The following is a 15,864-nucleotide window of genomic DNA, read 5'->3' as shown; positions in this document are numbered from 1 at the left end:
ACAAAGAGGGTCAGCGCCAAGATTCTTTAAATTCTATGGGTAAGAAAATGTTACAATGTAACCTACAAATCAGACCATCCAAAGATAACAGATGACAGATACATATCTGATGGATTTCTCGAATGCTATTGTTAAATATTTAAAGGAAAACTATCAGAGTGTACTGAGGTAAAAATCCAGCCCAAGATTTCTGCAGTTGCATTCACTTACATCATAGCCTCTCAGCACAGCAAGGTGGAAAGCCAGCAGCTGTAAAGGGATCACGCTGAGAATACCCTGCAAGCAGTCCACTGAGTGGGGCACCTTGATTGTTCTTTTTGTGTTCTTAATGGTCTCGGTATCTTCCTTATCACAAATCACCACTGGGCGTCCCTGGAAAAGAAAAACACACACAGAATCACTGGTAAGCAAAGGCAGGGCTGTAGCAAATTTTGTACTCTACAATTCGCATATGGCCTCAACTGACACAGACTTATTTAAACTCACAACCCTAAGTCAAATTGATCTCACTTACAGTTGGGGAAACAAGAGGCTTTGTGGGAGTCAGTAATTTGTTTACTCACACAACTAAGACATACCAGGCTCAGTACAGACGCCCCTTGACTAACCATGAGGTTATGTCCCGATAAACCATCGTAAATTAAAAATATTACATGCTGAAAATGCATTTAATATACCTACCCTACCAAGCATCATAGCTTAGCCTAGCCTACCTTAAACATGCTCGGAATACACATTCGCCTACAGTTAGGCAAAATCATCCAACACAAAGCCTATTTCACAATAAAGTGCTGAATATCTCGTGTAATTTCATATGTATACTGCTTTCGCACCATTGTTAAGTTGAAAAATTTTAAGTCAAACCTATCGTTAAGTCAGGAACCATTTGTACTTGAATCCAGGTCTGTCTGCCTTCCAAGTTCATAACTACTATGTTGTGACTAGGGATTAACATCTTTTGGGATTTATAAAGAAGGACAAATGATCTGAAGAAAACTCAGTTAAGCACAGCACCCCAAGTATTAATGTAAAATCTAGTTGTTGTTTTTTTAAATTATTATTTATGCCTATAGCACCTGGTCTTCCTAGGTGGTCTCCCATCCAAGTACTAACCAGGCCCAACCCTGCTTAGCTTCCAAGATCAGACATCAGGCTTGTTCAGGGTGGCATGGCCATAGAACATGGACCATGGCTCCACTGGGGCGCAAACCCAGGACCTTCTGCATGTAAAGCAGATGTGATAACTGCTACACTATGGACCCACATCCCAAAATCTAGTTCTTCTTAATATACAGCTGAAACTTATTGGATTTCATTAACCGATGTCACATTAAAAAAATTAATTAAAAAAATAAAATAAAATCTCATTTCTCTTGAAATATACATTTAAGAATATTAAATTAAAAGGCTGACTCATACACTAATTGAAGAGAACAGGATTTGGAGACCAAGACCTGTTCTGGTCTTGGTTCTGCCTCTTCGAGATCTACAAGCTGAGTCCTGTTGAAACTCTTGAGAATCTCAAATTCCGCATATGTAAAACTAAACATGTTTTGTAAGCTACCTACTGGGCACTGGTCTATCACTTTAAATATTACAAAGTGCAAATAAGTTTTAGTGACCCACGTCTTAGACTCCCGAGGTGTCCTCACAGCCGCCTCTGACTTACCTGCCTAGCAACCACCTGCTGAAGAGCATTCTGACACTTGGCATAAGTGTGATCTCTCATGATGATCATGATGACAGGCATCAATTTATCCACCAAAGCCAGAGGACCATGTTTCAATTCACCAGCGAGGATGCCTTCAGAGTGCATGTAAGTGATTTCTTTGATTTTCTAACAGGAAAGAACTAGATTAGTCTTCATTCTATTTTTCAAAAACCCATTCTTAAGTAAATATTACACAGAATATCTGATGGCTAAAGCCGCTATCTCTATCCAAAAGTATTAAAGGACCACTGATCTGTAAATATAATTAACATGCTAATAGATCATTATATCTATAAAAACAAGCTGCTGGAAGTTTTAAAACTCCACAGGACTTTTTCAGGATTTTAGATTATTGTGAACATACTCATATTTCTTTGTAACTATTCTACTTGCTTCATGTTTGACGTGAATTAAATTCCACACCTAAAGAACTTAGTCTCTATTTTACTCATATTTGGACAACAAATTAATCCAAGTTATTTGCTAAACCCAAACTACCATGCTAAATTGTACTCTTCTTTTTACTTTTGTGTTATCGATTAAATGTTACACTTTCTCAAGTTAACAAATCAAAATCCATAAAGACAAAGACACTTTAAAAAGTTCCACCTATTTCATTCAATCTACAAGTGCAACTATGTGCCAGGTCCATAAATCAACAGACTGAAATTATAAGTGAGAAGACTTACTAGTGCCCCTTCAAGACAAGTAGCATAATGGTAGCCACGTCCCATTATCAAGACCGACTTCTGATGATAAAGTTCTGTTGCCAGTTTCTGAATTTCATCATCCATGCTCAGTACCTCCTTTATCAAATCTGTTAAGAAATAACATTAAAAAAAATCTATGAAAAAAAGACAATAAACTGAACCAATTTAATAACAATAACATATTGGTAGAAACCAACAAATGTGTTTCTATTCTTCTGTGATATCAGTGAGGGATTTTTAAATCCAAAGGTGCAAAAGTAGAAAGATTTGTTGACTAAACAGCTACAAGCCACAGCTTCAACGATAAGAAGAGAATTTCACCCCCTACCGACGCCCTTAGACGACAAAAGTATAGTATGAGACTATCTTTGTACCAGGCAGTCGCTTCAACCCGAGTAGGATCTCTTTGCGTCTCTCTTGCATGGAGATCCTATCATCACACATCATAAGGGCAAACATCACCAGGGATACAAACTGGCTAGTGTAAGCCTGAAACACCACAAAAAAGCAGAAGAATTAGTTGCAGTTGCATTTTAAGAACATGCAATTTTTCATTTAAAAAAAGATGAAAATTAAAAATTCCCATTGGTTTTATAGATACATATTATCCATTAAAAAACAAAACAAAAAAACACAAAAAACCAGCATTAGTAACAGTGAACTTGAACCAGTTTTTAGGAAAACTGTCACTATTTCCTTTTTCTGAATTTGAACAAATGACTTAATCTTTATTTCCAGATACAAAATAAAAGTTCCTTACAGTGCACTGGACGCTCATGAAATCCCTAATACTCTTGAGAAAGGAAGATATGCTAAAGGAAGTGAGAAGAGAGGGAATCTGCGTGTGGGACCAAACTGTTTTTTATGTAAGTCAAAAGCAAGGGTTTGAAGGGCTCTCCTTAACATAGTTGCATTACTTTATTGAATTTTTTAAAAAATTGCTCTTTGATTTTTTTTCATTTTTGCTTATTGCTTTTTCTTCACTTCCACTTTTTTTTTTTTCCAAAGTTTGGCTAATTTTTTTTTTAAGTTCAACTGTATAAAAGTAAATAAAAATAAGAATAATCCTCAATCTTATAGAAATATCTACATTAATATGCTATTAAAAACATCTGTGAATACTACCTTCTAATCTGTTTTATTTTATATTATTGAGAAAATTATTCAATTTTATAACTTGCTTTTATTTTCAATTAACGTAACAAATACTTTCCCAAGACAGAATGCTTTCTTATTTACTAATGTGTATCTTTTTGCATTTCTTTAGGGCTCGAATGGCCCTTCTGTTAAAGGTACACAGTACTTACAAGGGAATCATGAGAATTAAATAAGTGTAAAGCATTCAGCATAATGTCTGACATATAGGCGAAAAACAAACTTTTTATTGATGAAAGCTGGAACTAAAAGACCCAGGTAGTTCAAAAATCAAAGATCTTCCTATAGAACTGTGACTATTTTAAAACTTGCAGTCATTCTGCCAAGACTACTTTCATTCCCATTAGCTGTATGTGAATTTAAGATATGACTGTTTTGTCACATTCTATAAAATACTGAGAATTATCTTTTTAACAAATTTTTACTATTTAACTGCTGGACAATGGACTCTTATTACTACTTTACCATACATATCTTAAATCTGAAAAATAAAATTGTAATTTTATTCATGCTTGTTAGGTATTTATGTCTTCTCTTCTGAGAATAAACTTCATTGTTCACTTGTTTTTCAATTTGGTTTTGTTTTTCTTTTTTAGTTGGCTTTATGAGGGTCTTTACTGTTATGTTTCAAATACTTTCTCCCAGTTTGGGTAACCTTTTATAATGATGTTCATTGACACAGAAGTTTTATTTTTTTAACTTTCATGTATTAAGTTTAGACAGTTCTTCCATTCTAACATCAATTAAGTATTATTAAATTTTCTTAATTATGTTGTTTTCATTGTCCCTTCTTATTTGACTTTATCTTCACATTTTTCTTTTTAGTCCATCTGAAATTTTAGAGCAAAGTATTAACTTCTGGTTTTTTTTATAAATATCTAATTTTCTCTCCATTTCACCCCACCCTTTCTCTACTGGTTTGTGACATTTTCCATAGTCCAAGTGCTTTGATGTACTAGAGTTTTGTTGCAAGACTACTGATTCTGTCCCACAGATCTATCATTTCTTTACAAAACTATCTTCCCATCCAGAAATATGGTATTTCATCAATTTGTGTTAGGAATTTAAAAGTCTATGAAGTTATATAGTTACCATCTCTTCAACAAATATTTATGGAGCACCTTACACATTTCTTGGTAAAGTTATTTTAAAGTATTTTTTATTAACTATTGAAAATAGAACCCTCCTCCAATCATACATACACATATCTTTTCTAAGTAGCTACTGGCAGTTCATAGAGAAATATTTTTGTATATATTTTATATAAAGCACGTCATATAAATTCTTATTCATTCTAAGTAGTCTGTACTTGATATTCTTAAGCTCTACAGGTAGTCAATAATAACAACTGCTATTAAGGAGAATTCTGTTTCTTCTTTTCCCATTGTTTTACTTATTTCTTCCTATTAAAGTAGAAGGAATTTCTAGACCTGGATAGCAAATACGTTTCATAGAGAGCCAATTCTAACTCACTTGTTGTCACAGTGAAACATCATGTTGAGATAGATTCTAAGGCCAACTTTTTTACTTCACAGTAATACAAATAAAATCCTAGGAAGTTTCCAGAAGAACAGCTAAGGCCCTCCAAGATGAAGGTCTTGAAGCTGTTTTGCAGTTCATTCATTTTTCTCTATTATTTGCCTCCTTCTGCTTTATTAAGTTGCTAAACTTTTTCTAATATTTTAAGTTAAATACTTAATTCATTTTCTTTTTTGAAGATAAAGCATTTAATGTCATGAATTTACCTTTAATTAATCACTTTGGCCACACTAAATTTTTACCCATATTGTTCACTGTCATTATTTTTTCTAGTTCTTTTTAAATAGTGGTTCTGATATCTCCTTAACTCATCTATTATTTAGAGGAACATTTTTATGTTTCAGGCGTTTGAGGTTTTTATTCACACTTTTATTATTAAATCACTAGGGTTATTATGGTGTGGTCAGCTACAGTGTTGTGTATGATTTTAACTTTAGGAAATTCTGGGGGGTTTTGTGGGTTATATGCTGATTCTCTATTACTCTTCTCTGGATAAGGGATCACTTCATTGGTGAATATTTTCCTGTCATAATGTGGATAATGAGCCTCCTGTATAATAAAATCATAGTCTGCCAATGCTCCTTACCTTTCCAATAGTTAAATGAGATTCCCTCATTTCTCTTACTGGACCGCCCTGTTATCAGCTACTCAGACATTCCCCGCCACTTACCTGTCCCTGTGCACCTACATGTTCCACCCACAGACTGGGATTTCTTTTTTCCCACAGCACTAAGGTGGATTTGAGTCCCTTGCCTCAGGTCTAATGAGCACATCTGTATTCTAAATTCCAGTCCCTCTTAGTTTACTTTTCAATAAAGTGATTAATCACAAAATATACTATCAGGACAGAGGGAGAGACCCAGTATATTGGACCCCTGGGATACCTAAACTATTTCCAATACAAACTGATGAGATCATGAGTATTCCAGTTTCTCCAGCCCATAACTCAAAATCTTATTCTACAAAGTAATGTTTCTTTATTTGGACTTAAAACATCTCAACACTGGGTTTCAAGTACAAAGATTAAACAGTAACTTTAATGCAGACATTTTCCCACTGCATTCCTATTACAGCTTAATTGCAACTTCATGTGTTTCGTTTCAACAATATGTACCAAAAAAACAATTATAAGAAAAATAAGTTATACTTGACATTTTGAATTTACTGAGGTTTGAAAGACTGTACCAGAAAAACGTTGACTCTGAACTTTTAAACTTGGTTTTACTTTTTAGTCAGCCAAAAATAAAGTTATATTGGTTTATTTTAAAAAATCAACAAAAGTCAGTACTTTGGTAAAATTCTACACACCTGTAATAACATAAAAATTGCCAAACCTACACATTTATACCCATCAATTCCTATAAAAATGTCAAACTGTCTATGGTCTGATATTTTGAAAAAGTTAGTAATATCTTTCTAACCCTGACAGTTTTTCAGGCAAATTAGGAATTTGCAATCAAGATCATAGAATTCTTGTGCTAGCTCCATCACAGGGCCCAGAGACCAGGATCAATGATAAACTTCTTTGATCACTCATTAACATATAAACTTATATTTACCATTAAGAAATAGTCTATGACTAAACATCTCAAAACTTTTCCAGATTGTCCCAGGTTGCTGAAGAAAACAAATTTACTTTAGAATCCAAGAAAAATTAAAGACAAAATTACCATACTTACTATAATTTTTAAGGGAGTCATTTTTTTAAAGAAATTAAAGTATGTATTATACTTTACTTTAAGAAAAAAGATACTTATTTTCTTATGCAAGATGTAACCATTGGGGAAAACTGGGTGAAGAATACATGGAATTCTCTAACTATCTTTGCAGCTTCCTATAAATCTGTAGTTATTTCAAAATAAAAAGGGAATTTAAAAAAAAAGAACTATTGATACGAATAACATGAATAAACCTCAAAAACCTCATGTTAAATGGAAGAAGCCAGACATCAAAGACATGTATTATACAATTCCATTAATAAGAAATTTCTGGAAAATGATATAACAAGAAAAGACAATAGTAACTGCCTGAGGCTGAATGGTAGGTGTGAGGATTGAAAATAAAGGGACACAGAAACTTTTTCGGGTGAGTTAAGTCTTATAAAACTGGATTGTGATGACAGTTACACAGCCAAATTTACTAAAACTATACACTTAAAAACTGATGTTATAGTATGAAAATTATACCTCAATAAAACCATAGATAAAAAGGAAAATGGTACAATCTAGGTGATGGGTATATGGGTATTAATGTAAAATTTTTTTAACTCTGCTGTATGATTGAAAATTATCATAATAAAATGTTGAACAAAATTAAAGCTTTCATAAACTATAGAATTAGATATCAAAAAAGTTGTATTTCTCCTAGCAATTGACAGTTCAAGAAAGATTTGATAAAAAACTAAGTCGAAAGCATCCATTCCGTTGATGGATGTACTTATACCATGCTGAAGCCCTTGCTTCACAATGTGTTGTAAACAATTCCCCATCCAAGCTGTCTTCTGGACACTTCCAAGAATCCACAAGCTGCTGCTTAGGGTGGCTGGTTATTTATTCAGGCACAGAATGGAAACCCAAGCACAAACATCTTACATGTTTTAATTAGCACATGGAGAAAATTCAGGTTTCAGCTTTCTGAAAATTACAGTGTTAGCAATATCAAAGTAACCAGGAAACAAAAGCCTCACTCAGAGTTTTTACGTAAGAATTACAAATTTTCCACACGAAAAAAATTCTCCACGAGGGTCTTTAAAAGGAAAAAATACTCAAACGTGGTTATACACAGGTTGACATCTTCCACGCATCTTTAATTAGAGTTAAGTCCACCAATATCTAAGCATCTTATCAGGAAATCAGCAAGAAATATTAAACTAAAGCAGAAAAACAGACAACCAAATTCTGTAATCATAAAGAGTAATACATCTGTGAAAATCACCTTTGCATTTATACAACTTTCTAAGATTCCTATTTTTATTATTATATCTATGCATACCTCAATTTCGAAGAGCAGAGTAGTCTCACTAGGCCTTAAAAAAAATGAAGCTGCTTTTAAATCTCCACCAATGAAACAGATACTGTCCTATAATACTAACTTTTATCCTTTTAAATGACCAAATTCTACACTAAAGGTATATTCCTCTTTATAAACTTTCAAAGGTAATATGTATATTTTGACTTATTAGAAATCATAACGATGTAAAGAAAAATGTCAAAAATTATTAGAATTAAACTGAATGTTTCTAACTTGTTATTTTTCTAAATCCCTACAATATGTAATAAAAAAAAAGGGAATGTTATACTTACCATGCATCCCACCGCAGCAGGAAGGAGGAGTGCAAGTGACGAAGGGAGAGTCATCAGACACCTTTTCAAAATGGACTTATGTTATATACATTTGTCCCTTTTATATTCTTAAAACGGGGGGATGGGAAGGGATAACGAGTGTTTTATCTATTATTGATCCTTAAGTCTTACAATAATTACAACAACTAGTAAACTATATGAGTTCTGTAAGTGCTGACCAATGAAGCACAAGATAGAGATTCATCTGTTTTCATCAACACTGTGATTCGGTAATCACATGAGCACCAAGCCAAGAATTTACCTTTGTGCTGGCCACGCCAATCTCGGGCCCAGCATTAATGTGAACTCCACAGTCTGTCTCCCTTGATATGGAACTGCCCACTGTGTTTGTGATCCCCACAGTTAAAGCTCCTCTCTCCTTGCAGTACCGAAGACCCATCAGGGTATCTGCTGTCTCACCTGTATAAAAAGGAAGACACAGAGTGGTTAACATATTCTGTTTCTTAGATGCAAAAACAGAAACTCGACTATACTTTGAACAATACCATTTGTTTCCAATAAAATTTAAAACACACACAATAATCAGTAAAACTCTAATAGAATCTTACTTTTTTGGATCATTTCTCCTTTCTCTTTGAAAATTCAGTTCTTTGAGTGTAACGCATTTTAATTTTACTAATTCACAAAGAATTACATAACATCAAAATAAATTTCTATTTGTCAAGTCATCTAGTCATCTGCAATACCATTTTATCTTTAAGTAGCAGTTTTTGCCAAGATAATTACTAGAAAAAATGACTTTCGTTTCCTTCGAGTCAGTTAGCATACCTGACTGACTAATGAAAAAGCAAACATCATCTCGAAAAACTGGCGTGTTTCTATCCAGGAAATCGCTGGCTAGTTCCACCATAACAGGCAACTCAGTCAGCTCTTCAAGAACTTGACGTGTCTGCAGAGAAGAGATGACCTGGTCAAACAATGTTACTTCAAATTCTCTTTTTCACTGGTCTTCTTTGGACTCAATGTATAGTTTTCACTTTTTCTGATTATAAAAACGATACCCATGCATTGTTAGAAAATATAAAAAATATAAAGTATAAAAAATAATCAAAACCCACTGCCCAGGAGATAAGCACTGTCAACACTTTAATACACGTCTATTTAGACAGATATTAATGTATGTACTATTATAAGCAAATACATCCACACATATCAAATGCTTTCAGAAGCTAAGTGGGAAAAGTACTGTACTGAGTTAGCTTGTTTCTTATCTCTAAGTTCCCAATTCCTTACCTTTAAATGGCAATTCATATAATAACAAGTCAGTGAGATTTCAAATAAGTAATAACAGATATATAAATACCCAGGGAAAAATTAAACACTTCAAAATACTATGTATTCATAAACAATACTGTTCCAAAACACAGTCAATAGATTTTAGAAATCTTGTTTAAGAAAACTCACTACTTGCAAATTCTGTAGAATGAAAAGTAAAGTAGGGACTAGCGTGCTTCTGCTCAAAGGGCACCCCAACATTCATTTTACTAAATTTCCATTCTAAATAAATTCCTTTTACTCTAAACATCAGAAGATTTTAAAATGGCAGAATAATTAACTTTTAGGCAGCAAAAATTTTAGGCTCTACAAGTTGCATAGATTTAGTTATTGTAATAACTGTGGAGACAACCTGCTTCTTGAGGCAAGTGGCCCCGCCATCTTGTACCCCCATCCCTGCATTCCTCCTTCGCAGCAGCGTACAACTGCAAAGGTTTCCTTACTTTATATCTCTTTAACTTCCCTGCCACAAACGTAAACCAAATTGTTTCGTCCTATAACTTTGGTTTGGCACTTTTTAACAATATTATCACATCATGTACAGAAAGTCTTCAAAGATAAAATGTTCCTATTTTTAACTAACCTTTTCCATTGGTGTATTTTATTTACTAATTATACATAAATAAGTTACTGACACTAAAATGCTAAATGTTTTCCCGCAAACAAATTTAAATCAAACTCCACCCCCACCAGTTTATAATACATTCCTCTCAAATTACGTTCTTCAAAATAAAAATAATATACCCCAATAAAGTAATCTCAAGATATATCTATGCTAATGAATGGCTTGTTCTTTCAGTGGAAGCAACTCTTTTTATATAGAACAACACAGTTTCTCCGTAAGAGACTAATTTAATGTTAAATTCCACGGCATGCCACTGTAAGAACCCAGAGACAATTAACATTTTGAAATGCAAGCTATACTTAGAATGATTCAGGATACAGAGGCAATACTAAAAAAGCAGCTATGAAAATGTGTCATTCAAGTTTGACTATCCCCCCCAAAAAAAAACAAAACAAAAAACTAGATAGAATATAATTAATGACATTATTTAATATGAAAAACCACGAGGGAATCTGTAATGTTTGTTAACTGTAGTAGTCTTGGCATCTACCAAACAAACCAACCACCATATATCTACTCAAATTTCAAAATTAGAAAATCTAACAGAGCATATAACTTCTGCCCCAAAATTCAGGCTTACATGAGATAAAACATTTAATCAATTTTTTTATTTCTGAATAAAGAGCTCTTTCAGTAATATATCTAAACCAACACTAAATTAGCCAATTCCTTAATTTACACTAATGTCTTTAATTCATTCTTTTTTTCCATGCTCAAAACCATCACTTTTTATTCCATTCAATACTGAAAAGACTTTCCTTTTTAGTAATTTTTGTTGGCAAGAGTTGCTTCAGAAAAGAGTAAAGCTGGCTGCTGAGATGTAAGGGCTGGGTGACCAGCTAGTTTCACTCGCTAGTTAAATGACTGGCTTCCACAACTGCATATAATATATATTTATGACGCAACAAATAAAAAATTACTATGACACGAACTTTGGGAATCATCCTAAAAGTAGCCACGGAATGTGTAAGGGCCTTCTGTACTTGTGGGGTTGAAATCAGCAGCACATAAACCGTCTCTTTATAAGAAAACTATACATAGATCTGATTTATTGAACTAAAAGACTGTTACATTCCTATGCTTCCGCAATGACAACCAACACACATCTCTGATACAGAATTTCAGCTTCCAAAATAATAATTTAAAAAACAAAGTCTGGCAAAAAGCAATTTCCACTCTGTAGAAATGTGCCTACCAAGTAAAATCCTGATGAGGTTGACACATGGTACCAGCCAGCAGTCTGGGGCAAGTGGACAACAAGAAGCAAAACCCAATGACTACTCTTGTAGAAGTTGGCATGTGCCCCAGACAACAAGGCCAGGATGGTACAAAACTTTCCCACTCTTGGCTTTCATGAAGCCAGCTGCAGGCAGTCTACCTATATATTGAAGGACCTTTCTAAAGCAGACCTTCCATTAATAAATAATTCCAAACAGCTGTTAGAATTTCTCCCCTCCACCTTCTTGATTTTTGTCATCGCAACATGAAAAAATAACATGTTTTAACAAAGGATAGTTTTAAACAGTGCGTTACTAGAGTACTACTTGTCTGCAGATATCTTCTAATATCCAACATAACACAATTAAAAGTTTAAGAAGGCACTTACTGCGACACCAGCATGATAACTTGTTCCACAAGCAATAAGAATCAGACGCCTGCACCTCTGGATCTCTTTAATGTGATCCTTCAAACCACCCAAATTCACTGAAACAGAAGTTCATGTATATAATTATTTAGGAAAGAACCATATGAAATAGGCAACAATCACTTTTCATGAGTGTCCACCACCAATCTGGGAAACAACACTGCTGTTTTAAAGAATTCATATTCCTCTTAGGAAGCATAGTTCTCTAAATTTTTGTAAAGAAAACTAAATAAATCACAACTTAACTGGTCTCCCCAAACTTGCAATGAACCCTCCCTACATTCCCACACAAGTACAGTATTTATCATACTCTAATTTGTTTGGTCATTTTTACAATCGTTCCTTCAGAGTAAAAGTTACAGAACAGATCAGGAACTGCTGATGTCTGGAGGTGGGGAAGGCGCTGACTACAAAAGGTACAGGAGCTGTTAGGGTGACAGAATTGTGCTACGTCTTCATTGCTGTGAGGTTAGCATTATGACTGTGTTGTGTCAGTTTGGTGAAACTCACTGAATTATACATTAAGACCAGAGAATTTTATTATTTATTAGATCTAATTATATATCGATAAGTCTGCTTGGGGAAAAAACGGTCCTGGTTATGTTCATTTCCCCTGTGGTACCCAGGACAGTGCTCTGAACACAATAGAAATCCATCCTCTTCTCAGTCTTCCCCATCACAGTAAACGCCTTTCCCATTCCCCTAATGTCAAAGGGGCCTCTAATTCTATCCCTCCTCCACGTTCACTCCATGACCAAGTCCTGGGAGCTCTACCTTCGAAGCGTGCCTCTGATGCCATCACCCTGGTCCAGCATCTCAACCCTGGCTGAGACCAACATTCTCCTATTCTCTCTTCTATTCTCCATCTCCTAGAGCCTGTTCTCCACACACAGCCAGAATGACCTTGTAGAGCGATTCTTTGAAAACATAAATCTGATCTCAAAACCCTCTAATGAGTCTGTCCTTCATCTCCTCTGTCTCTATAGCTATGTAAGTTTTCTTCTAAGGGTATCTTGTCTGTGAACCTTCTACACAAAGCTAGCTTTCTACTTGTGAGAAATTTTCATTCAACATTCATTTAATTATTGAAGTAATATTTCTTGAGTATCCACCAAGTGAATATATGGTCTGAGGCACTGTGTGGCTACCAGAGCTCTCAGACAGTTCAGAGTCTGGCTGAGAAGTCAGACGTGCACACCCAGGGCAGCATCCTCCTGCATCCGACCCACCACCAGCCTTGTCTACTTTGTCCCTGTTCTTCATCTCTCCACCCTTTTTTCTACCTTAATTGGCCATAACATGAAGCCAAAGTATATGTTTTTGCTTTCTTTTTAAATAATTTTAAGTTCTTCCTTTTAAATTTCAATACTGAGAGGGTATACATTTCTCTATATTAAAAAACTTAGAATTGATCTACCATATGATCCAGCAATCCCTCTACTGGGCATTTACCCCAAAGGCTTGAAAACCCATATCCAAAAAGATATTTATACACCGATGTTCACAGCAGCATTATTCACAGTGGCCAAGACATGGAAGCAACCAAAGTGTCCTGACAGATGACTGGACAAAGAAGCTGTGGTACATATATGCAATGGAATATTACTCAGCTATAAGAAGAGATGAAATACTGCCATTTGTGACAACATGGATGGACCTCGAGATAATCATGCGAAGTGAAATAACTCACATTTGTGACATGGATGGACCTCGAGATAATCATGGAAAGTGAAATAACTCGGACAGAAGAAGTTGAAAATCACATGATAACACTTATATGTGGATATAAATCCAAAAGCAACAAATGAAGAGGACAAACAGAGACTCATAGACATGGACTATAGACTAGTGGTTATTACCAGCGGGTAAGGGGTAGGGGAGGAAAACTCATAGACATGGACTATAGACTAGTGGTTACCAGCAGGTAAGGGGTGAGGGAGGAAAGGGAAGGTAGACGGGGAAAAGGGGGTCAAATATGTGGTGACAGAGAGAAATCTAACTATGGGAGGTGAACACACAGTGTAAATATATATATATGCCTTACTGTTAAAGTGTACGGCTGAAAGTTACTGGATTTCGTTAACCAATGCCACCATAAAAAATTTAATTAATTAATTTTTAAAAAATTAGTAAAGTGTAAAATAAAACAACAAAACCTTCACTGGCTTCCCAGATAACTTAGAACAGAATCCAAACCCCTTATTACAGCCTTTGAGTGTCCACATGCCCTGTCCCTGCTTAACTCTGACCTAATCTCCTAGCACTGCCCTTCTCACCCAGGCCACTCCAGCCAAACTGGCCTTCTGTCTGTTCCTGCACTACATCAAGCCCGTTTATGTACCTCTGCCCACGATGTTCTTCCACAGACCTTGGCACGTATTGAAAAGGTTTGAGAAGAAAGGAGCAACAACAGTAAGAGGCTGAGTCAGGGCTGTGCAAAAGCAAATCAGTTTGGAGATGACTCAGTATAAAAGCAGATGGACTATCAGAGAGACTTTATTTCAGACGATGACCAAGAATGGTGGGGAGGTAAGATGGTGAGATTAGCTGGTCACAAGTGTTTCCCTAAAATTAGTCCTAGGAAATCCTCTGCTGGCTGAGAGAAGTCTGAGGTAGTTCTGGAAAATGTTGCCCAAGGTCGAAACTGATGATGCTTTGGAGAGAAGCCTAATTCTGATAGGTCAGGCCACAACTACAGGAAGCAACAAGAGTGCCCAGAGGACAGAAGCGGGGATGGAGCACACTCAGGAACACCACTGAACACAGGAAGCTGGTCTGGCTCCGTAAATGACCAGTGATGTGACTTTTGGCAAGACACGCGAACTGACAGAGCCTCGATTTCCTTAACAACAAAGAAAGACAACAGCTATCCTGTTTACATTACAAAATTTCTACAAGGAACATATAACATAGATAAAAGTGCTTTTTAAAATCATGACTTCTCAAAGTTTGTCTCGTCTTCTTCCCTTATAAATCTTTCAACTGATCCGATTTCTATAAAAACCACAAATGGTATTTACTGCTATTCTCCCAGTTCCTTCAGCTCAACTATCTTCAACAACGCTCCTTTCCCCACACAGATGCAGGTCCTGGTTTATACTGCTCCTGCTTATCTCCTGGTCCCCACTACCCTCCCCCTCCCTGTCACTTTACCCCAGACATGACAACATCCTAACTGGCAACCAAATTTCAACCACTCACTCCTCCAGTGCTGGAGGACTGGTATCCAGTTCACCGCAGTAAAGCTATGATCACCCTTAGCTCCTAAGTTTCCTAAAAGCTCTACACTTTCTACAAAAGGAGGTACCCCAGGCACCCCCACCACATTGCACACCTGCATTCATGGCCCTCCCTGACAGCTCCTCTCATCTTCTTTCCCAGACTTACTGTTCTTTACTCTTCTTCAAGTACTAGGATGGGTAGACAAACTAGGCTACATATTATTCCATAAAGAGCTCGCTGGTTTTCCACTATATCCCCTTAGCTAATACTATTCTATCCCACTTCAATGGCTCTATCTCATCTTCACCTATTTAAATCTGCCAAATCCCTTAAACTCACAACTGCCCACTTCGAGCAGCCTTCCTGGTCCCAAAGCCCCTGCCCACAAACAGGTTCATTCTCTACCTTCTCTGAATTCAATATTAATCTTTAAATATTTCAACATTAAACTGCATTTCTAATGCCACATTTTACTTGTGCTTAATAATATATTCACTCCCCTTCTAGATTACAAGAACCTCAAGGAGGACATCATATCAGAAATAACTCCCCTTTAGTCCCTGATACGTTCGGCATGGTACTCTGCACACAGATGTTCAATTCATAATTCAGCCTCCAAT

General features: G+C 35.6%; 1 protein-coding gene and 1 pseudogene across 1 annotated transcript in view; both read right to left on the bottom strand.

Moving 5' to 3' along the window:
- Window positions 1–138: 138 nt before the first annotated feature.
- Window positions 139–15,864, bottom strand: part of GFPT1 (glutamine--fructose-6-phosphate transaminase 1) — a 49,863-nt gene continuing 34,137 nt past the window's right edge. The window contains exons 12-18 of the mRNA XM_015587488.2: window positions 11,984–12,081; window positions 9,246–9,366; window positions 8,719–8,876; window positions 2,796–2,910; window positions 2,401–2,528; window positions 1,670–1,837; window positions 139–372 (exon numbers count right to left, since the gene is read on the bottom strand). Coding sequence (XP_015442974.1) covers window positions 154–372; window positions 1,670–1,837; window positions 2,401–2,528; window positions 2,796–2,910; window positions 8,719–8,876; window positions 9,246–9,366; window positions 11,984–12,081 — 1,007 coding nt within the window. The 3' untranslated portion in view covers window positions 139–153. The remainder of the gene's footprint in view (window positions 373–1,669; window positions 1,838–2,400; window positions 2,529–2,795; window positions 2,911–8,718; window positions 8,877–9,245; window positions 9,367–11,983; window positions 12,082–15,864) is intronic.
- LOC112478025 lies at window positions 1,065–1,180 on the bottom strand (annotated as a pseudogene).

Source organism: Pteropus alecto, unplaced genomic scaffold (assembly GCF_000325575.1).
Source record: "Pteropus alecto unplaced genomic scaffold, ASM32557v1 scaffold131, whole genome shotgun sequence".
NCBI lineage: Eukaryota > Metazoa > Chordata > Mammalia > Chiroptera > Pteropodidae > Pteropus > Pteropus alecto.
This window is presented reverse-complemented; position numbering and strand designations above follow the sequence as displayed.